We start from the raw sequence: 25,404 nt of genomic DNA, 5'->3' as shown, positions 1-25,404 counted from the left end.
GCCAGATCTCTGTCTACTGATCGTCTAGGGAGTTCTAAATGCGTTTATGCTCATCATACACGCGTCTACATAACATTTCTCTTTCTCTTATAGACTCTTCTTCAGGAGGCATTATGCTGTCAACACAGTCATATTCTGTGCATTGGACCCTCAAGATAGAAGGTAGGTCACTCAGTGATGTGATTTAACCCATTGAGACCTGAAGCCGATTCTACATGTCTCCTAAATCTCAACGGTATTCTGAAAAACGTATGTTTCTATATCAGTGGTGCTCAATCTTTCTCATGTCAAGGACCCCCAAAATTATATGTATTTGGCCGCGGACCCCCATCAACATATTTAGTTCCAGGGACCCCCCAGAAGCAACGATTTGAGTTAAACATTTTCGCTTTAAAAATATATATATTCAAAGATTTGCACACATTTTCACGATTTTTCAAAAATAGCAGATCTACAAGCTCGTAGCGCGGCACTCGGTGCCGCGCTATGAGCTTGTATATCTGCTATTTTTGAATAGCCAAAAGTGTAAAATGCTTTTTAGCTCAAATCTAAAAATGACACAGTTCCAGGTCTTAATGGGTTAAGGGTTTCTCTTTTGGGATCATTATGATTAACTCTCTAGACTAGGTGGTCCTAAGGGATTTGATTTAGGGATGTTTTTCTTTGTGTACAGTTTATGTACCTTTTTGTATCTTAAGACAAACACCGTCGGCATACTGACATATGATGATTCTGTATGGTATCAAATCAAGCCTCTCTTTACTCTGCCTCAAAGTAAGGCCTAATAGCCTAACAAGATTATTTTATTCTTAAATATGTTTTCTGTCCAGGTGGAAAAAAGAAGGCTGCTCTTCGGCAAAGTACGTATTTTTTATACTTGTACAACTGGCACCACATTAGATTTGGTTATTTATATCTTTGATACATAAAGCAATTAACGTAAACATCTGCAGCACGCCATGTATACTGTATGAGACTTATGCCCCATTTATACTCCGTCATACGGCTGTGTTCCACCGATTGGCTATTTTCGGTGCGGGACACCGTCATACGACAATGTATACATCACTTTACCATGCTCATCAATGCTGCCATTACTCACACACAGTGGTGGAAAGTAACTAAGTACATTTACTTAAGTACTGTACTTAAGTACAATTTTATTTGTACTTTACTTGAGTATTTCCCATACTTTTACTTCTACTCCACTACATCTCAGAGGCAAATATTGTACTTTTACTCCACTACAATTATTGAAAACTTTAGTTACTAGTTACTTTTCAGATATAAATTATTACATTATGAAAACCACTTTAGCCCTATTTTATACATAGGCTATTTGAAAATAGCCGATCTACAAGGTCACAGTAGATCTGCTATTTTCAAATATTTTAGTATTTTTTACTTTTTGTACTTGAAGTACATTTTGATGCCAATACTTCTGCACTTTTACTCAAGTAAATTTTGAATTCTGGACTTTTACTTGTAAGGGCGCGCTCCCACCGCACTTTTATTTTACCCCTGGGCGGAAGCTGCCAATGCTTTGTCAATGTAAATGCGTGGATTCATTTTCTTGCCAAGATTCCACGCATTTGCATTGACAAAGCATTGGCAGATTCCGCCCCAGAGGTAAAATAAAAGTACTTTTTCCACCACTGCTCACACATCTCCTCCTGCACCCGTTCAGGATCTTCGGCTTCGTGGCGAGGAAGACGGGAGGCAGTGTCATGGACAACGTGTGCCACCTGTTCGCCGAGCACGACCCAGAGCAGCCGGCCAGCGCTATCGTCAACTTTGTCTCCAAGGTGATGATTGGATCTCAGAAGAACAAATGAGGCCAGGGGGCCAACGGAGAGAGAGAGACGATGGCCTGAAGTGCTCCTTTTTTTTTTACCAGGACAACAGGAAATAAACAGACCACGTAAACCAGGCCTATCTTAGGCCGTCGCCTCGACAAGGCAAAGGACCAGGAACGACATGCGTTGTTCAATATTCAAAGATGGAACATTGTGGATGACAGTGGATCCCAGCTGGTCATGTTTGTAATCATCACGGTGCGGTGATCAGGACCAGGACGCTCGGACGCTCGAGGAGATCTTTCCAAAAATATGAACATTGTGTTTGGACAGACCTTTTTTTTTTCTCCTTTGCATACACTGTAAGGAAGCCAGCTATGAACAAAAAAAAACAAGTCTCTATAAGAGATGTGTGTTCTTCCACTATTGTTCCAGAACCACACTCTTTTATGTTTCAGCACAGAGGTTCCCAAACCTTTCCAATGCCAAGGACCCCCCAGTTAGCCATAGTCCCTGTTGCAAAATGGACAAAACGCGTTACGACTTTTTTTTAAATGTTTGAAAATGTTTTGACAATAATGACATTGCCAAAATAAGGATGCCAGGTTGAAAGTGGTTAAACTGGCTCAATAATCTTATTAATTGAATTTTAATTAATATACACAGTGTGTGTGTGTATATAATATATACACGTAAAGATTTTTGTAATAATTCCCCCCCTCTCCACACGGTGGGCAATGGACATGAAAACTGGAAATGTTGCATGTAAACGCTGCGTGTCTGCTAATATTTAACCAAAAAAGTACTTTACTCAAAGCTATTTAACTATATGTAAAGTTGTAGCCACTGCAGAAGCTCCAAATACATCTCCACATTTTTTTTTATCTATCCTGCATTTGTGCTGCAGAATCTTCCAAACAATTTCTCTTGGGGTGGGGTACAGCAGTTGTGTAAAAAAAATAGGGCTTAGAAGCTGCGTCTGTAAGTATAAATACTACAGGACTATCCATACTTCATCTATGCAATTGTAAGATGTTTATTTTTGTACGTCATTACAGTGTGGCATGTATTACAGAGTGGCTTGTATTAACCACTTGAATCCTAGCATCCCTATTCAGGAGGGAACGTTCAGCCTGAATGGCTGATCTACAACCTCACTCAAGCTTGTAGTTCAGCTCTTTTGGCCAAAGAGATTTGGTGTAGTGGGAGGGAGCAAGTACAGGGCCGATCCCGGTCAACTAAGTATTCGTTTGCTAAGTATAGAGGGTTTTAAGTGGTCAAGCATCTCTGTACCCCAATGTCATGTGTCACCCCTGACCCTATGTCTATGTTATATACATTTCTTTTGTTTGGATGAAGTTGTATGTGAATATGACCTTTTAAAGTTATCAGTTAACATTTTGATAGAGCTGTGCGTGTGTGTTGAAATGAATGGAACGACAGAAAAAAAATATTTGAAGTAAACCTTAATATATATTAATGACAATTATGACAATGCATCAAGACTTTTGTGTCTAAACACAGTGCCAGTTGACATTCCTCTCACAGTTATAGATTAGTGTCTCTGTCATAAAATGTATCAGATGACATTTTGTACATTTTATTTGAAATGAGAAAGGAAAACTATATCTATATATTGGCTTCTATGTTGATAGTACAAGTATTATAGGTTATTTTTAAGTAATTAAGAGTTGTTTGACTTGAGCTAATGAATTATGACATACCGAGAGTCGGTGATAAGCAGTATGCTCTTGCTTTGGGAGAAAGACTAAGTTTGTTAGCCCTGGTTGACACCTTACTAAGGTACATTGTGTACGAGATGGTGACCATGAAAGTTTTTATCCCCTTTGTGCTTTAACTTGGTCACCTTTTTTCTGCTAACTATGTTAGCTACACTATGAAATCCTGAATGTTTTTTTATAGGGTGTGTAAGTGATGTTTTTGTAAAAAAGGGTTAGGGTTAGGATTAGGTGTTTGTTCTGTAACAGGGGTCTCCCCGTCTCTCCAGCTCTTTAGTAAACACAACATATATTTTCAGGTTGGGATACTAGTTTTATCCAATCAGGAGAGGGAACTCCACAAAGATCTTTTATCAGCTTCAGTTTTATAGAGTTCCAGTTCCAATTGTGTCTGTTGTTTTTTTTGTTTCATCCATTCCAATTTCACTTATTTATCCTGTATCCTGTATGAGTTCTCTCTTTGGTATGCTGACCTCAAAATTAAAATGTATTTACTGTTTATTAAAGCGCTGGTGAGGTGGGGAGACCCCTGTCACTGACCAAATACTTCATATAGCAATGATTGCTATTATTATAGAGCTATATACGCTTATTTTAAACAGAAAAAAAATAGCTTACACTCCTTTTAACTTGTACACTCAAGAGTTAAATTAACACTCAGGATTTTATTGTGTAGGGAGGAACCTCATAATATGGTTTTGTTAATAAGCTTTCATTGATTATGTACACGTTTGTTACATTGTGTTTTTTATGATTTACTATCTGTACCTCACACCTATACTATCTCATATTTTAAAGAGCACATTTTATTGTGTCTCTCAGTCCACAACATGCTTTTATGAACAGTTCATTTGTATATTGGAATAAACCTTTGACGTTTTGTGTAAATAAACAAAAAGGAAAAGTTCTTTTTTTTCCATTCATTTATGACATCATTGCCATAGCTTCAGCCAAGAATGTCATATTATTCTGTCCAAAATATCACACAGAATTTTTCATTAACATTATACACAACTAAGTGGAGCCAACAAATAACACAATTAAGAACAGATCATAACATCCTCAGGATATAGAAAACCTCAGACCCTGTCCAAAATCACATACTAACATACTATTTAGTATGCCAAGTTACTTTTGTGTATGTCTAAAAGCTTAGTAGCTACTGAATATTATGAGATGCACACTAAATTATTGTGTAGTATTCAACAGTTCTATGCAAAGTGAAACCCTACTGCTTAGTAGACACTAAACATTAGGCTGAAAATAGCATACTGTGTAGTATGTAGTATGTTAGTATGTGGTTTGGCTTCAGATGCAACCTTGCTATTTTTGGCCTGGAGCATAAATTAGACTTCAGAACAATCACCAACGAGAATGTATAGTTGTTCCATTTGTAGCCAGCAGAGGGCACCAGCAACACAGTCACACCAGATTAGATCAGACCCCTGAATACAGCAACTAGAGATAAATAGAGTCGTTTTGTGATGTGGAGCTGTCCTCACCACTTCTCCAATCAAACTCAACTAGCAATATGATTAAAAGAGTGGAAAAGGAATGACAATTGTTTGCAGATGTAAATCCCTGTGTAGTTTGAGAAGGTGAACGAATAGTCGAATAGTGTATGCCTGGCTTTCGGCCTATGACAGAATTTCAGAATGGAAAACAATCTCTCTCTCTCTCTCTCTCTCTCTCTCTCTCTCTCTCTCTCTCTCTCTCTCTCTCTCTCTCTCTGTCTAACAGACTCCATACCTGCCAACCTCAGACCGTCCGATAACAGGAGATAAATAAGTCTTATATTCCTATATTAACTGTAATCTGTACACACGGTTAAACATATGACCAAAAAAACAAAAATAAATATTCACTGGGACCAAGATTCATAGCCACAACCTTCTGGTTGTGTAACCTCAGTGCAGTGCAGTCTCTTGCACCACCAGACATTTTTTATTTCATAGATGTTTGAAGTTAACACTTCTCGACTGAATCTCCAAATACATCCACTAACTAATTTCTTAGTTTTATGACCAAAACTATAGCAGTTTTAATCAACCAGAAATATACTAGTTTTTTGTAGTGGCTGTTATTGTCACTTTGGATCATTAGATTAAAACATTTGGTGGCTATAGAGTTCAGTTTTCAACTAGTTTCTCAAACAGTGTTGTATTTAAATAGTTTAGAAACATTTTAAAAACACAAATCTTGTATGGGGGTCCACATCCACGGCCAAATACATTAATTCGGGGGTCCTTGACATAAAACAATGCATTGTTTTTTTTCAGCCAGCAGGTGTCGTGGCAACAACATGAGACCACTTACTGAGGTCTGAACTGGACGTCGTGTAGACGTCGTATGGACGGCGTGTCGGCGTTGTTGTATGGATGTCTTTTTGATGGTTAAAGTGGAACGTCGCATTGACGTCGTCTACTCTATGCGTCTGACTCGGACGTCAGTGTTGCCATATTTTGTGACAGAAATAAGCAACCAGGGGTCTATTCCACGAAACCTGGATTAGGGATAAACCGAGTTTAAACCGGGTTTAATCGTCTATCCTGGCTTAAATTATCCAGGAATCGGTTTCACGAAAGCTGAGTTAGCTCGGCAGATTAACTTAGCCAGTAAACCTGGATATGTTTATCCATGATCCTGTTTCACAAAAGAAATTTGAAGCAATCCTGCCTTATTTACCATGGCAATTTAGCTGTGAAGTTAGCCTGGTCTGGACCAGGCCAACAGCCAAGCTTTATTAATCCAGTGCCTTGTTCTTCAAGTTTTGTGAAATAGCTGTTAGTCCAATGACTCCAATCATAAACCAATGAGTTTTTCTACACTTATTCAATTCTTATGCGAAAATCGAAGATCTACAAGGCCGAAATGTTTTTGTCTTATGGCGGCCGGGGGTCCCCGGCCCCCCATGGACCCCCGCCCCTGTGGACCCCCGCCCCCGTGGACCCCCGGCCCCCTGTGTACCTCCGGACCCCCGTGGACCCCCGCGTACCCCCGGCCCCCTGTGTACCTCCGGACCCCCGTGGACCCCCGCCCCCGTGGACCCCCGGACCCCCGTATACCCCGGACCTCTGTTGGGGGTCAACGGGGGTCCGGGAGTACACAGGGGGCCGGGTACTCCCGGACCCCCGTTGACCCCCGTGGACCGGGGACCCCCGGCCGCCAAAAGGCAAGCTTTTCACTTGTAGATCTTCGATTTTAGAAATTAGAAATTAGAAAATTATTCTAAGTGTGTAATTATAATTCCAACATTCACTTAAACTCCTTATGTTTAAGCCTAACTGAATTATATATTTATGGATTTGTATATAAATTAATTGCATATTTTTGGACAACTTTTTAATTTGTCTGCAATACTTTGCCACGCTTTCTCCCTGGATCTATATTTATTGCGGCTGTGTTTCCTCTCTTGCTTATTATACATTTTACTTCCATGTAAGATTTCATGAGCTGCTGCAGTGCTGCTGTTCAGCCACAGAGAAGAACGCCGCTCTGGTTTTGGGCTCCATGATTGGTCAAGTTCAAGGATTCTGCTATCGACTTTCATGGTCTTTTATAGGAATATGTGAACTCACATTCAGCCTGGTTTAACGATCCTGGCTCGACAAACCTCTCCTTCTCAGCCCGGGCTTGGCGTTCGTGGAACTGAATAAACCAGGCTGAACAGTGCAGGCCTTTCAAACCAGGATAATTTAATTCCGCTTTCGTGGAATAGACCCCTGGTCTAGGAAAACAAGACCACAATGATATGCAACCTACCTGCATATGCATCGCCTATAAGCTCACAATGCATCGCTTGTAGATCTGCTATTTTCAAACACTCTTGCAATATAATATTGAACTTTTTACTTTGACCAAAAATGAATATTCACCGGGACTCAGATTCAAACCCACAATCTTCTATTTGAGGAACCTCAGCTTTTCTCTTGCACCACCAAGCATTTCTGATTATACAGATGTTTGAAGTTAATAGCTCTCACCTTGACAGAATGATTGAATCTACAAATACATCCACTCATGATCAGGGTTCATTGTGAGGGTTCATTATTTTGGAATCCCTTGAAAACAAGATGCTGCATCTCAAGGGGCTTAGGCTACCCTCCAGTGAAATTAAAAAATAAAATAAAATATGACACAAGTGATATTTAGTTTATTGTTTAAAAACCATCTGTTGGAAAATCTTTACTCTGCACCCAAGCGCAGTTATAATAAGCATATATAAGCATATATATATATATCATACGTGCCAACCTCAGACCGTCCGATAACAGGAGGATCTTTTCCTGGATTTTGGGAGTTTGACACTTTTATCAGGCTTTACTTACATAGGATCCATTAAAAAGTTAAAAGTAGCATTAAAAGAGCCATATTTAATAATAACATTTTGCTGGGGACCCCCTGGAACCCCCCCCCCAGGACCCCTGGGGGTCCCCGGACCACACTTTGAGAACCAATGCTTAAAGGTTCTATGACATTCATTTTCACTTTTTTTTTTTTTTTAATGTTTTTTTTGGGGGTTTTTATGACCTCAATTACTGAAAAGTAATCTGAGCTTGGCCCTTCGCAGTGAAGTCACAGCCCATTAATCCCGCCCACTCTCCTCCTAGTCCCTCCCCTCCCCTATCCTTTCCTTTGGGGGGGGGGGGGGGGGGGCGGAGCAGCGGCGATGATTGACAGGCAAAATCCCTCAACAGCGACACCCGCAGGCAAAGATTTATTTTTTCATTGCAGTTGAAATAGTCCAGGGGCCAACACTGATATTTTCACAAATTGGTACCACCTAAGGTGACCGTAAAGTTTTTGTATTTTTGTCTTCCTACATGTCTCTAGTTTATATTTTGGTATGATAGCCCTTCCAATCTTGTAGCTTAATGGCAGTTATCACTACCTACCGGCTAATGTATCCGGTAGGAGACACAAAGTAGAATCTTTGTTTCTCCTACCCCGGGCATCAAATTATTGCGACAAAAACCAAAATATATCCATGTATTCAAGGCTTCATGGGGTGTGCAATTGATAACTTCTCTGATTTTTGGTGTTTGCAAAAAGACTGCTTTCCATAAGCTTGTAAAAGTTGACCCTCCTTCGGTCTAGGGTGGTCATAGCTGAATGGGTAGAGAGTCCCCCTGGAAAACTTAAAGGAGGAGTTCACCCAAAAAAATATTAATTTTCTATCAATTGCACACCCCATGAAGCCTTGAATACATGGATATATTTTGGTTTTTGTCGCAATAATTTGATGCCCGGGGTAGGAGACACAAAGATTCTACTTTGTGTCTCCTACCGGATACATTAGCCGGTAGGTAGTGATAACTGCCATTAAGCTACAAGATTGGAAGGGCTATCATACCAAAATATAAACTAGAGACATGTAGGAAGACAAAAATACAAAAACTTTACGGTCACCTTAGGTGGTACCAAAATATGGCTTGGCCCCTGGACTAAAAAGGCTTTAGAAATGTGAGAGAAAAACACCTGCCATGGATCAATGGAGTGGAATTTTTTGTTAAAACTTTTTATACACGTTTGAAGGACCAGGACAAAGACTTTTAATGTGTGGTAAAACTGAACGTCATGAAACCTTTAACGCTTTTTGAAAGTCCTGAAAAAAAAACAAGACTCGCGCAACATAAATCGGCAAGACACACCATCTCCGGTTTACTTCCCGTATCTGCATAGTCTCGCGTCTCGCGTAGTTATCTGCGTGAAGTGGCCGGACGCCTTTTTAGGAGACCGGAAGCAGGTTGGCGTCCGCCCACTTCACGCAGATAGCTACGCGAGACGCGAGACTATGCAGATACGGAAAGTAAACCGGAGATGGTGTCCACTCACACCTTGCCCACTCACACCTTCCAACAAAAAGAACAATCAAATACTGCCATTGTGATTTGCATATCAAAAACTCAAGGAACTAGCAAATTAATATGAATGGCCGTGGCTGCATATCAGTGAGGGGGCACACAAAAAGGGTGGAATCCCCCGAAACAGGATAAGAACAGGAGAAATGGAAGAACAGGAGACGTCCAGGAGATGGGGTCAAATAACAGGAGTCTCCTGGTGAGAACAGAAGGGTTGGCAGATCTGGTCTAACTCACACACACACACACTCACACACTCACGCACACGCACACGCACACACACACACACACACACACACACACACACACACACACACACACACACACACACACACACACACACACACACACACACACACACACACACAACACACACACGTGTCCACTGTCTAATTAGTGAAGTGCAGTAAAAGGGGGACAGCAGTGGAGTCTTGTCTCGGTGCAAGCCTGGGCAGGACGATGTGCTGCTGGGGCCAGTGGCGTTGAGAGAGAACAGAAAAGAGGAGAGGAAAAGAGGGGGAGGTTAGAGGTGTAATAAGGTGGGCCGGTCCCCTCCTCCTCCCCCATCCCCTCATCACTGTCCCTCTTGCAGGTGGTGAAAGTGAAGAATTCCCGGGGTGGGCAGGAAGGAAGGAAGGGCCCAGGTGTGGCAAATGCAGGGAGCCCAGAGCCCATCTCCCTCTGTTATTTAGCCTGAAAGACATGAGGGAAACTCCAGAAAGCACCAGGCAACGCATTAGTCTGCAGAGGGATCATCTGTCAAGAGGCATCGCTACAGTAGATTACAATATTTCACAGTAATAACAGTGTGTGTCCGCATTTCCTTGTTTGTGTGTGTGTGTGTGTGTGTGTGTGTGTGTGTGTGTGTGTGTGTGTGTGTGTGTGTGTGTGTGTGTGTGTGTGTGTGTGTGTGTGTGTGTGTGTGTGTGTGAGAGAGAGTGAAAGAGAGAAGTTATGTTAAACAGGACTTCAATGTGTGGTGACGGATAAATGGATCTATTTATCCATTTAGTAATGGATATCAAATTAATTTCCGATCCAGATTTTTTGATAGGCTTATTATTTACCAGTGTCCAGCTGATACAGTATACTCTCAGGCCCAGTTCCAGGGCCGTTGCTCTGAAAGTAAACATAAACACGGCAGCCCATTGATTAGTCCCAGGGATAGAAAGTGGGACATTGTGTCGTCATTTCTGACCTGCCCAGCGACCCGTGACAGACACTGATTAAGCCTGTCACACATACTGTAGGATGCCATTTCAAGAGACACAAGCAGTGTCAGCAACCTCCAGCATGAAGGCTCGCGCCAGGCAATCACAGGAGGAAGCCTTTCAAGTTTGGTTCATGGGCAGCCTCACCTGAAGTGCAGGGGAAAATATTTAGCTGGAAGGCTGAATTTGGCCAAAGACTAAATTAATTTTGGAGTGTCAGGTCACACTCGATCTGGCTCATTCACTAGCACTTAATTAGAAGGGGCGGGAACTTTTCCCCTTAGAGGAAGAACAAAAGTAGGAGAGCAAGAATAGAACGTTTAGTTTAGGATGGCTGCGCAATTTGAGGCCCCTGTTTGCTTCTCAGCAGACGGTCTAACCACAAAAAGCATTGTGGGTTTAGCTAAGGACTTTCATATTGGGATACCATTGGCTGAGGCAAAGTTAATTGTTCGACTCAGTTCACACGATGGAAAATGCCGGACGTCTACATCAATAATGAAACTAGGTCTTAAATCAATACAGAATAAACAGCCCCATGCAGATATAATATTAAAACCAACACAAATAAATCTTGACATTGGATGTTTATGTCTTAAATATCCTTCCAAGAGTGCTTCCAGCATTTTGATAAAATGTGTTAAAGCAACATACTTCTGTTGGAAGGACCGTATAAGGAAGAACTTCGGTACAGAGAAACAAAAAATGTTTCTTATCCATTGACGTCATGTGAAGAAGAGATGCTTAAATCATCTCAGCTTTAAACAGTAACACTAAACTGTATTAAAAGTAGAGTGAACCCATTTTAATGTGGACTGGGAGGCCCTCAGTCACTCTCTAGTCTCTACAGACTCAAAACACATCACAGATTAGGGCCTAGGTAGGTGCCTATAGGGGTGTCAGGACCACCATCACTTAGCAGGGAAATAACAGACAAATGGTCCAGTGCTACCTTTGTGATACGATATATATCTATCATCATATGTATATGTTTCATGAAATAATATTAAGATGAATGAAACAAAGAAATTATATAAATATAAATATAAATATATATATATAAATATAAATATAAATATAAATATAAATATAAATATAAATATAAATATAAATATATATACATATATATATATATATATATATATATATATATATATATATATATATATATATATATATATATATATATATATATTTATTTATTTATATTTATATTTATATTTATATTTATATATTTTTATATTTATATTTATATAATTTCTTTATTGTTTCATTCATCTTAATATTATTTCATGAAACATATACATATGATGTATGTATTTGATCAGTGAAACCCATTCACCCTTTGCACAACACCAGAGGAACATCTCAATGGATGGCTCTCACACATCCCTGCCAAATTATTGTAATTTTTGCATCTATTTATGGAAACGCGTCTCATAATTCACGCGCAAGAGAAAGTTCACTAAAGCTGGTCACCTGATTTCCAAAACGACAAAAACCTGTCAGTGACAATTATAACGTTCTATCTGGACAGCTCTAACTGCAGCTGTGATGATGAGTCACTCCTCTCCACACAGGCAACTGAACCACATCTGGCGACCACAGACCACCGTCAATTCCAAGATAAATGGAGCGTTGAAGAGTCTGTGTCTGCCAGGGCGAGGCCTTCCTCCAACAGCTATGATTTTGCCATGGTACATTGTCATTGACAATGTTGTCACACTATCATAGCTCATATTATGAGCTATAATAGTGTGATTACACACATGAGAACATTTACGCACTTATGTATGCATGCAAACACTGAAAGAGCTGGGAAAACAATCAACTAAAAGAAAGTCTAAAAACCCCTGCTACAAGTCCCTAGAGTCCACATAGAGCGTCCCAGAGGGGAGTCACCAAAATCAACAGAGTTCATCCTGGACTAAAATTAAAAGTTGATATTTTGGTCTGAGGGTGGCACCAGAGGACTGTTTGACTTAATCAAATAGTTAAGGTTCATCTTCCAGGGATTATATGTGTGCTCAGCAAGTTTTGGCCCAATAGATTTTGAGATATCTTGTGTGCAAGAAATTACAAATCTGTAAGCCTTAAAGGTAGGGTAAGTGATTTGCAATTATTCAAATAATTGCAAAATGGGTCTATGTTCTGATAGTGCTCGCTACTATAGAGTGTCCTGTCCATATAAAGAGTCTCCATGTCTCTCCAGCTCTTTATAAAACAGAAAATGTATTTTGTAGTTCTTTTTTTTTTTTTGTAGTTTCATTTCCAATTTTATCCAACCAGGACAGAGAACTCAATCAGGATATAGATTAAACAAGTGAAATTGGAAGTGATGACACTAAGAAATGAGCAGACAAAATTTTAACTGGAACACTATACAAATTAAGCTTAAAAATGGGTACTTTCTCCTGATTGGCTGAGATTTTGACACCTACCGAAAAATGTATTTTCTGTTTATTAAAGAGCTGGAGAGACGGGGAGACTCCTGTTACTGAACAAACACTCTATAGCAATGATTACTATCAGAATATAGTATTTTAACCTTTTAACAAAATACTTTTTGTTTTAACCAAAAAATATCACTTACCCTACCTTTAAGTTTTACTCTCATCCTGTGTTGGATCCATCCTCTGTGTTCTTATTGCCCTCCAATCACCGGGCGTGATATACAGTAGATATAGTACCTTGTTTAGGAGTAAAATGTGATTCAACAGGACATTTTGTCTGCAGCCTGTCTGTCCTGAGCTGTCTAGCTCGCTACCCGCCTGTCTATATCCTGCATGCCCTGAAACTACCTGTCTTGATTTTCATGGCAATCAGTCAGTAGTTTTTGAGGTATGTTATTTGGGAACAGTTACAGCTGTCTACCCATTTAAATCTACAATTTTGAATCCATTGTTTTGAACATTTTCACATCCAAATCCTAATCATGCAAAGTAAGAAGTTGCCACAAACATTTTCCAAGTCTCTGTGGTGCTGGAGATAAGGTGCTTTCCTAGAAACACAAGGTGACCACCCTTTGGATCATCTTCACTCTGCATCTAAATCATATTAGAGTAAGTAATTAGTTGTCACAAGACACACATGTTTCCAAGTTTGTATCTGGCTCTAATCTTTAACAGATGGAGCGTGCATAAGAACCGATTAAGTGTGAACCACAATGGTAATTTATAAAAATAGCAGATCTACAAGCTCGCGACATGTGTTGTGATTTCATAGTTCTCTAAATCCTATGGAGCTCTTTAACAAATCTCGCTCGCTCTCTCTCTCTCGTTAGTAATGTTAGTAATGTCAGTGTAATTTCAGTTGCGTTCCACTTCAAACGTGTTACGTTCCACTTCAAAACGTCATGATACTGACATAATACTGACATGATACTGACCTTGATACTGACATGATACTGACATGAATGATATTGACATGATCCTGACCATGATACTGACATGATACTGACCATGATACTGACATGATACTGACATGATACTGACCATGATACTGACCAATGACCATGATACTGACATGATACTGACCATGATACTGACATGATACTGACCATGATACTGACATGATACTGACATACATCTGACATGATACTGACCATGATACTGACATGATACTGACCATGATACTGACCATGATACTGACATGATACTGACACGATACTGACATCTGACATGATACTGACCAAGATACTGCCATGATACTGCCATGATACTGACCATGATACTGACATGATACTGACCATGATACTGACATGATACTGACCATAATACTGACATGATACTGACATCTGACATGATACTGACCATGATACTGACATGATACTGACACGATACTGACCATGATACTGACCATGATACTGACATGATACTGACATGATACTGACCATGATACTGACCATGATACTGACATGATACTGACCATACATGATACTTGACATCATACTGACCACGATACTGACATGATACTGACATAATATTGACCATGATACTGACATGATACTTGACATCATACTGACCACGATACTGACATGATACTGACCATGATACTGACCATGATACTTGACATAACATTGACCATGATACTGACATAATATTGACCATGATACTGAAATAATACTGACCATGCTACTGACATAATATTGACCATGATGATGATACTGACATAATATTGACTATGATACTGACATGAAACAGCACAACAAGCCACTAGCTAGGCTGCAGTAAAAGGCTACTAGATTCAACATAACTGAACTGATCATGGTGTCCAACTGTGTTGTACCGCACTGCAAGTCTTAATTGAGACCTTTGGAGGATTGAACACAACATGGAGTCCACGTTTGAGCACAACACACTAATACTGCAGTACATTGCTTTATTTGTTTATTCGGGAGGGACAGCATGTTTTCAAGGCATACAGAAACTACTGTACATACAGTATAGTTGAGGATGCAATATATGTGCGAGAAGGAGAAATTAAGAGAGAGAGAGAGAGAGAGAGAGAGAGAGAGAGAGAGAGAGAGAGAGAGAGAGAGAGAGAGAGAGAGAGAGAGAGACACACACAGAGAGAGACATGAGAGAAAGAGAGATAGCAGGGTCAAACAAATAGACACATACTACAGACAGGAAGGAAGCAATAGTGTGTGCGTGGGGAACCTGTCCCCATCGTGAGAGGCGCCACCTTAACCCACTTCAGGCACTCTGCAATCTGTCAGACGGGGTGTTGAGGAGCTCCTCTCCCTCTCTCCCCCCCCTCTCTCTCTCCTCTCTCTCTCTCTCTCTCTCTCTCTCTCTCTCTCTCTCTCTCTCTCTCTTCTCTCTCTCTCTCTCTCTCTCTCTCTCTCTCTCTCTCTCTTCGGCCTAATTAGGGCCTTGGCCTGCTTGGGGAGGCCAGGCCTCCAAGAACGGAGACTCTGACAGCTCCAGGGTCCCCTCCATCCCCCTTCGCGCCTCCTGAACAGGCCACTCCAAAAAAAGAACTAACTGACCCTGAATTAGATGAAAGGTGACCTTTTGCCCTTTCATCCCTATGCATTTTGTTCACTATTCCCGAAACCGTGTTTCTAATAATAATCGGATAATTGCTGGAGTGCTGAATCAAAGGGGAAAAGGACATTAGCCATAATAGGGACCTTTCCGTCCGATAATCTGCGATGAGGGTCTGTTTGAAAAGCTCTCAGACGGGGACAATTATATGAGAGATCGTGTTGAGAGATGGTCACAAGACTGGGGACGGGGGGACGGGGGGAGAGAGAAAAAGAATAACAGCGACTGTACCAGACTTGTCATGTGATCTTCGGCAGCTTCATTCCTAACAGCAACCACACCCGCCCCCATCCCTCCCACCCTCCCTCTCTGCCCACCGAGGCACACACCCCTTCACCAACCACTCACTTACACACCGCACCAAGCCCCCAAAATTCCAAGGATGGATGGAGTTATGGTTGGTTGATGTTTTGAGAGTGGCACGCACGCACGCATACACACACACACACACACACGCGCACGCGCACGCGCACACGCACACGCACTCACACACACACACACACACACACACACACACACACACACACACACACACACACACACACACACACACATACATACACACATACCACCCTTTCCTGGATAAACACCCTCGGCGGACCCTCCAGCTGATTCAACTCTATGCTTTCCTCTGTGTGAGCTGTGCCAACCCCCACCCGGTGTAGATTCTTGCACTCCTCACTGTCACAGCAGTGACACTGAAACCCCACCCGTGTCCATGGCAACCACCCAGCATCTGACTTGCCACCGTGCCAATGTGTCAGGAGACCATCAGTGGTCCTCAACGGGTCTGTGACTTTGGGAGTGAACAAATGGAACCCCAGTCTACACTGTAAAATTCTCAGTGTTTATTTAACTCTGAGAGTGTAAAAAGGAACTGTACATTCTCAGAGTTACAGACCTATGAGGGTCTATTTGACCCTTGGTGGTCCCCGGACCTGACAGTGCAATAGAAGACGTTACAAACAGGAAAACAAGGAAAGTAAGTCGTATTACAGATTGCTTAATATGTTCGTGGCCGAGACTATGTTTATGCCCCCGTCCATCAGTCCGTCCTTGTGTGAGTGTGAGTGTGAGTGTGAGTGTGAGTGTGAGTGTGAGTGTGTGAGTGTGTGTGTGTGTGTGTGTGTGTGTGTGTGTGTGTGTGTGTGTGTGTGTGTGTGTGTGTGTGTGTGTGTGTATGTCCGTCCGTCTGTGAGCAGCTAATCTCTGGCACCGTTGAACCAATCGGTGCGAAATTGTGCATGCATACTCCCTGGCGGCCAGAGCAGAACTTTTTCACATCGGCCTGTAATAGAGTGACGTCACTCGCTCATCCCCTATAGGGTGATGGAAGTTTTTCCTCTATTCTACATATACATAACGGAATGTCAGTCTGTCAGTCTGTCTGAAGTGCTTGGTTCTCCTCAGTGGCTGAAGCAATTGCTCTGCACTTGCACATGGCCATTCATCATTAGCAATGCCCACCGAAGGAAGCCTGTTTTTCACGTTGCGCAAATTCAAGCTGTTTATTAGCCTTTTTTGGAAACACTGTCCCCCCGGCTATGGTTTGGGATCAGCGTTACCACATTTTGCGCCGTTAGTGCGCATGCCCATCTGTTGTCATGGTTCCCCAGGCTATGGGATTGGGATCAGTGTTGCCACATTTTGCCAGAGGAATAAGTAAGCAGGTCTATGAAAACGATGCTCATATCCCCAACGGGTATGGACTAGTGGAAATAATCTTAGAATTGTCTCGTGTCTCAAAAAATACACAAATTGTCCCGGCGCTATTGTCAAGGAAGTGGCTCTGTATCGTTTACGATAGTCAGTCACTCGTATTTGATACAGTCTGTTTCTGGCGAAAATGTAATTAATTCGGACGGCAGTAACATTAGCGTTTTCTCATCGTCAGTTGATGCTTCATACCCATGAGTGAGTCAAACCGCCGGGCTCATTTGTTTATTTTTGGAACACAGTTCTTATATGCTGCGATATTAACGTCTATGGGAATTCAGAATGGGGGGGAACCGTGACCCGGGTAGGATGCATAAATTACGTCAGACTTTGGTGCTCTGCAGCGCCACCGGGAGGCACATTTTTGCACAAAAAAAATGTTATATTACTCCTACACATTTCGTCGAAACATCAACATTGACAACATTGAACGCACAACCCCACTAGCCAAGGAAGAAATACCACCCACGTTTTTCAAATCGCCTCATGGTGGTGCTATAACAGGACGATTCACCTTTTGGTTTATAACTCTTGAACCGTAGGTCATACAATCAAAATTATTTTCCACTTGGATTCCTTGGATCATATCGGAACCACGCCCATTTGCACCAAATTTTCAGTCATGTTTCGTTTTCATTGCGTTTTGCTACTACTTCCTATTTTGCATGCTACAAACACCGCTGGACCGATCGGTGGGAAATTTGCACGCACACTCCCAATGCGTATATACAATCTACGCCAGTGCTCTGCCAAGACCGGCCCTTAGAAACGCCCCGCCTGCCTCTGATTGGCCGCTTTCAGCCTGTACACACACACACACACACACACACACACACACACACACACACACACACACACACACACACACACACACACACACACACACACACACACACGCACACACATACACACACACACACAAACACCACAGCAGCAGCATGTTTTTTTCACGCCACACCACGATTTGTTTTGCTTCTGTGTCTGTACGTGAACGAAGGGGGAGGCTATGACTTTATAAACTTTATGTGGAAAAATGCGAGGTTTATGAAATCATGTGAGCCCCGCATATTTTGTGTATTTTGTGCAGAAATATGCGATTATTGCAGTGATTATATTAAATTGACCCCCACATTTCTAAGTTCCATTGAGTCTGAATCATTATACATTGGTTTGGTCTTGGATGTGATTGACATTTATATACTGTGGATTAGACCAGGGGACCCTGACTAAGAATCAACCTGGGGACCACTGTTGTGTTGGGTGGGGATATGGACTAAGATTAGTGCTTTGGTAACACTTTCTATGCATCCCATGTCTGCATTCTCAACAAATGGTCCACAAACTAATAGTGGTCCATGGCATAATTAGGCCTGCAGGTGGTCGATGGGAAAATGTTTTAAAATAAATAGAATAGATGTAAATAGAATAAAATACCTTTGTAAAATGTATTAAAATAATATTTAAGTCCATCAAATGTAAGAAAATGTATAGGCGTGGTGTGGGAGAAAAAGCTTGCAATTAAATAATGACTGTTAAGGGCTTGATTTAATTTGTTGCACAATACTATGTGCAACAAATTATATCAAGCCCAGGCATTATTTAAAATATAAAAGTGCAACAAAAAAAAAGTTGAGAACCTCTGATCTATTCCTACCCCACAGCTACCCTTATTCCATTCTCTTACTTTATCCAACCTTCCACTAAACTCATGTTTTGTATCTTATGTATGAGTGAGCAGACACATGTGATTATATGGGCACTTTTCCTAATAATGATGACTCAATCAGGCAATCCCGTACACTTCCCCTTCTTGAGATTTTCTGTGGAATTTCTAGACCTCCAACTTCCCAGTAACTGACCACATTGATGCATCATCATAGGTCACCAGATCATTAGTGCAGATCATTAGTTCCGTGGAAGAAAATATTCACTTTCACTTTCCCACATTACTAAATGCATGGTCAGGGACCACATGCAATACCTTCACGGACCACCAGTGGTCCACGGACCACCTGTTAAAACCCCTGGATTTGACAATCAACGTAAATAAGAAATAACTAGAAAAAGTGCTCCTCGGAGCACAAGTCTCCGCCAGGTCAGGTAGGTTATTATGGCCTCCTGGTGGCGCTATAATAGGCCAATGTGAAAAGGGTGCCATTTATTCCTAGGCCATGCACAGCAATCGGACACTGCATGCATGATTTGAGAAATGTTGTTCTAAAAATGTGTTTTGCTAAATTTGACCTGCTATAACAGGCCATTGTTAAAAGGGTGGCATTTGTTCCTCAACGTAGTGCAAATGTGCATTCAAAGTTTCACCGCAATAGGACGCTGCGTTCATGATTTGCGGCATTTTGTTGAAAATGGGCCACTCCTGCAAACATTACATGTCAATGTTAGCCAATCAGGATGGAATATGAAAAATCAAACAGATCCGTCTTGATCACATGACTATAAAGATCATGTGTACCGATTTGCGTGAAATTTGGATCAAATCTGAAGGCTTAAAGGAGGAGTTCACCCAAAAAATGACTTATTTTCTATCAATTGCACACCCTATGAAGCATTGAATCCATGGATTATTTTTTGTTTTTGTCGCATTCCTTAGCTAATAATTTGATTCCCGTCTCCTACCGGCTAATGTATCCGGGAGACACAAAGTAGATTATTTGTGTCTCCTACCGGAAATACACACGGTCATCAAATTATTGTCTTAGGAATGCCACAAAAACAAAAATAAATCCATGAAATCAAGGCTTCATGGGGTGTGTAATTGATAGAAAATAAGATTTTTTTGGGTGAACTACTCCTTTAATATTAAAAAATGTGTTTTACATAACTCTGCCTCCTGGTGGCGCTATAAAAGGCAAATGTGAAAAATGCAGGGCAAAGGTTTTTCCTTGGCCTCTAGAGAGTGTGCATACAAAGTTTTACACTGATCGGTGCAGTTATAGGTAAACACACGAATCGGCCTGTTACAGCGCCACCATGAGGCTGATTTGAACATTTTCAAATGGCATTTCTTCCTCGGCCTAGTGAGAATGTGTGTGCAAAATGTCACGGAAATTGCATGCTGTGTTCATGATTTGAGGCATTTTGTTCGAAACGGAGTACTCCTGCAAACTTTGAAAGACAATTTTTGCCAATCAGGATGGAATATAAAAAATCTGAAATGAGCCGTTTCTTTTAATGACTATAGAGATACTGTGTACCGATTTGGGGGATTTTGGGCCAAAATCTGTAGGAGTACTGTTCAAAAATGTGTTTTGCACAAATTGGCCTCCTGGTGGCGCTATAAAAGGCCCATGTGAAAAATTTGGAGCAGAGGTTCTGCTCTGGCATCCAGGGAGTGTTTGTGCACAGTTTCGCTGCGATCAAGCCAACGGTGCCAGAGATTAGCTGTCCACAAAATAACAGAATGACGGACGGACGGACGGACACACGGACGGACGGACGGACAGGGGGTAAAACATACTCTCTCGCCATGCCTTTCGGCCTGGCGGAGACAATAATCATATTCAAGGCTCACAGATTTACAGCACAAGTATTTCCACATGCCATCATAATTCTGCAGCACTGATTAATGTAGCCATGGATCAAGACGGTCATCGGTCACAAGACTATAATTCATGTAATTAATGTATTTATAGGAGTATTTTTGTTTGTGTTTTTCTCTGGGTGTATTATGCCAAGCATACTACTGTACTACAGTCAAAGACTATTGCACTAACTCATGTACATCCTTGTGACACAGATTAAGTTCAAAGTCAACAGTAAAATCAAAAGTATAGCGAAATACACAAAATATGCGCATGATTTCATAAACCCAGCATTTTTCCCACCCAGCAAGGTTTATGAAGTCATCGCCTCACCAGTGGAAAAACAGTGCTTGTGTGTGTGTGTGTGTGTGTGTGTGTGTGTGTGTGTGTGTGTGTGTGTGTGTGTGTGTGTGTGTGTGTGTGTGTGTGTGTGTGTGTGTGTGTGTGTGTGTGTGTGTGTGTGTGTGTGTGTGTGTGTACAGGCTGAAATCGGCCAATCAGAGGCAGGCGGGGCGTTTCTAAGGGCGGGTTTTGGCAGAGCACCGGCGTAGATTGTATATACGCAATCCCAATAGGCCAAGAAAGAATCTCGACCCAATTTCTTCTTTCAGATCAACCAGTTATAGCGCCACCATGAGACAGAACACATTTTTTGTTATTACTCCTACAGATTTTGTCCAATTAACCTCCAAACACAAATCGGTATACATTATGTCTGTAGTCATGTGATCAAGACGTAGCTGTCACAATTGTCATGTTCCAAATCCGATTGGCTATTATTGGCTTCCAAAGTTTGTGGTGCAATTGCTGGGAAACTTTGCGCGCACATTTACAATAAGCCGAGGATGAACGGGGTTGGCGAAAGGGCCTTTCTGTGTGGAGTTTGCATGCTCTCCCTGTGTCCCCTAGGGTAGGTAGTAGGTACCCTCACAAAAACATGCAGTAATCCTGGTCTCTATACTGCCTCCCCCTGGAATAACGTGTTCCTTCCACGTGCTACGTCCAACCGGGGAAACTCCCCCCTGTCAGGTGATAAGAAGGCTTGTTAGCTCTCACGCATTGAAGGAGGCATGAGCTCGACTCTGGGCTCTCCCTAGGCTGGCAGAGGGAGTGTAGCACCCAGGATTACTTAGACAATTGGCACTGGGTGAAAATCGTGGGATAATCTTTAAAAAAAGAAAAGAAAAAAAAGCCAAGGATCAACCTCCACCCCAAATTTTCCAAATCTCCTCATGGTGGCGCTACAGCCCACTTTATGTTTTGGCCTAGAACTCTTGAACCTTAGGTCGTACAATCAACATCTTTTTTTCCCCTGGATTCCTTAGATCATGACACATCATATAGGTCCTGTTTGTGCCAGATTACCTTTTCTGCCATGCGTTTTCTTCAAAACAGATTTTGTCCAAAACTCACACAAATCAGCACACGTTATCTCTGGGGTCATGTGATCAAGATGTATAAGTTAGATTTTCAGATCCCATTCCAAGTGGCTATGACCAAAGTTTGCGGGCCCTTAGGCAACCCGTCCTAGCGGAGACACCTTTCTGATGAAAATAGCAGCTATTGCTCTTCAAGCTCACAAAGCGTCGCAGCATGATGCGTTGTGAGCATAATATACAACATCCATTACAAATTGACCACCTTGGTCACCCATAAATTTAGTAGGCTACACGGTTAAATCCATTACAGTGTTTCTCAAACTTTTTGGGGCCTTACCTTACCGCCCCCACACCCAATTAAAATGTTTATTTTTATAGACGAGAACATGATTATTATGTAATTATTATTATTATTATTATTCCCAGGGAGAGAAAAAATCCCTCTTACGTCAGTATCATGGTCAGTATGATGTATGATGTATGAGTATGAGTATGATGTATATATATATATATATATATATATATATATATATATATATATATATATATATATAATGTATTGATTCTACCCAAGTTCCATGCAAGTGTAGTTGATTTGTCCAAATTGTCTTAAAACAGTCAAATTGGATTGGGGATTAGGATTTGACAGGCAGTTGCGGTTGGCCTGCTCTGCCTCTGACAGCAGGTTATGTTAAACACATGTACAGTAATATCCTGTGTGTAAAAAGCACATTCTTCACACTCCCTCTTTATTGAGTGGCTGCACTGCGGGACAACATTCCAGTTTGCAAGACCTTCCAATACATTACGGCCTGGTGGTGCCCAACGCTATCCTGAGCTATGCCGAATATGCGCAGGTGGCTGCGAGACCCCCTTCCACAGAGCTACGACCGGAGGAGAGGGAGGAAAATCAGCAGGCTTTTTTTTTTTCAGCATATGAAACAAATGTTTGGCATTCCACTGTGCTGTAGACCTGTCTGTTAACAGGCGGCAGGACGCCAGGGCTTGCTGGCAACTGAGTTGACATTGGCTTCCAAGAAACCTGAAGCACAAAGAGGACCTGTACACCTCGCCTATCCTGCTGTTATTCTTTTGAGGTATTTTGGACATTTTTGTGCTGCTATATTCCTTCTCTCATCTGCAACCAATTAATAGCAGACAAAAAAAGAAGAAAAAAAAACACACTATAGATGCTATTACTCAGGAATTTCCCACTTGCATGTTTGGCATGTCTCCTTATTTTAAGGGCTGTTTTGCAGCACTAACAACAAAGAACCAGAACATGCTCAACAATGTGGCACATCTTAACAACCAGATCAGAGACACTTCGTGTGTGTGTGTGTGTGTGTGTGTGTGTGTGTGTGTGTGTGTGTGTGTGTGTGTGTGTGTGTGTGTGTGTGTGTGTGTGTGTGTGTGTGTGTGTGTGTGTGTGTGTGTGTGTGTGTGTGTGTGTGTGTGTGTGTGTGTGTGTGTGTGTGGCAGAGATGCTCAAAGTGTCTCTGCATTCTCTAAGTGTCTCCAACTCCAACACACTCCCAGTAAAGCCCATATGTGTCACGTTTTTAATTGGGAAATCTGCACCGACGCGGCCGTATGACGAAGCATAAATCACACTTCCCCATTCCGCCTATCTGGGGAAGTCCCTCTGAGTGACATTTATAGGCCAAATGCCGCATCAGATGTTGGCATGGAGGTCATTGATACTGGGAATAAATAGCAAGTATGTGTCACTAACCAATCCAGCGGTTCAAAAATTAGCCCTTCTCAGAGCCTCGGCATCTCCCAGGCCTTGCCCATTACATCTGGTCCACACAAGGGTTTGGTTTACCAATGAATCTTATCCCTAGGATCATCGTCGTTCCATTTTTAGGAGAACCCAGCCTAGGGAAGTCCTCCAAACTTCCACACCAGGTTATCAGGCCCGCAAGTGAGGGCCAATTTAAGACCTGGCTCACATGAATGCATGCAGTAATGCCTAATTTATGCTCTGTCCCATGACAGCGTTGCGTGCCAAAAACAGCAGACCTACAAGCTCACTGTGGATGCGACGCCTTGTGGGCTTGTAGGTCTGCTATTTTCGGCGCCTGACGTCGCCGTGCGACGAAGTAGTAGGTATGAATTTGGCTTTATGTCTGTCGAGGGAAGTAGGACACAAGAGCATGAGGTGATGAGAGGTGACATTACAGGTGACCTTATACCCCATTATGTAAGCCAAGAGGATAATGTTCCCAAAATAACTTGTTGTTGTGGTCACATTATGATGGCAAACGCAGAAAGGGAATAGTAACACTTAAAAAGATAAGACACGCTTCTATGACATGTAAGGTGTCTCCTGAAGACACATGCCAAAGCTGGACATAGCAGTCAATGAAATGATAGGTGTTTGTATTTAGATGAGTGTTGTACATCGAATGATTTGTACATCTATTTCTAGTGAATGTTTTATACAATTTCATTTCATGTACTTACAATATTCATATTATATCGAGGCTTGAAATAATCTACTTAAGTTTCAAAGGCTGCAGTTAAGCCTATATGAAACAGAGGTCAAATTGGGTCATGTGCCACTCCTTTGGTCAGAATGAATGGACTTAAACGCACGCGTGCACACACACACACACACACACACACACACACACACACACACACACACAGAGAGAGAGAGAGAGTGCACAGTTTAATGTGGACACAAAAAAATCTGATCAATTGAATCATCTACAGTGTTGCGCACGCACGAACCCGCACGCACGCACACACGCACACACACGCACGCACGCACGCACGCACGCGCACGCACACGCACACGCACACGCACACACACACACACACACACACACACACACACACAATCTTGCCTGGAGTCATAGGGCTCCTTTCTAACATGGCATCTCAGGCTGTGACATTCTGAGAAACATTATGTGGTTTAAATAAGCACAGGTAAAAATAAGTCAGGAAATGAATGGGCGGGGAAGGGCTCGTTTTTAATATCTCTCCACTGACCACTGCATTCATCTGAGAAACATGGCCAGCTTAAAGGAGAGATACGGTAGGCTATTTAAATGAGAGAAATACAGGCACAGACAATTTGATGCCATGAATGTTTGAGCTCATA

General features: G+C 41.7%; 2 protein-coding genes across 5 annotated transcripts in view; one reads left to right on the top strand and one right to left on the bottom strand.

Moving 5' to 3' along the window:
* tns3 (tensin 3) overlaps positions 1-4,442 on the top strand; it is a 52,944-nt gene extending 48,502 nt beyond the window's left edge. For all 3 annotated transcript variants that reach the window (XM_080440459.1, XM_080440458.1, XM_080440460.1), the window contains 3 exons: positions 94-162; positions 831-860; positions 1,688-4,442. In XM_080440459.1, coding sequence (XP_080296585.1) covers positions 94-162; positions 831-860; positions 1,688-1,835 — 247 coding nt within the window. In that variant the 3' untranslated portion in view covers positions 1,836-4,442. The remainder of the gene's footprint in view (positions 1-93; positions 163-830; positions 861-1,687) is intronic.
* ripk1l (receptor (TNFRSF)-interacting serine-threonine kinase 1, like) overlaps positions 1-25,404 on the bottom strand; it is a 733,201-nt gene that overhangs the window by 395,398 nt on the left and 312,399 nt on the right. The gene's annotated exons all lie outside the window — the stretch shown is intronic.

Source organism: Gymnoscopelus braueri (genome assembly GCF_963280865.1).
Source record: "Gymnoscopelus braueri genome assembly, chromosome: 10".
NCBI lineage: Eukaryota > Metazoa > Chordata > Actinopteri > Myctophiformes > Myctophidae > Gymnoscopelus > Gymnoscopelus braueri.
This window is presented reverse-complemented; position numbering and strand designations above follow the sequence as displayed.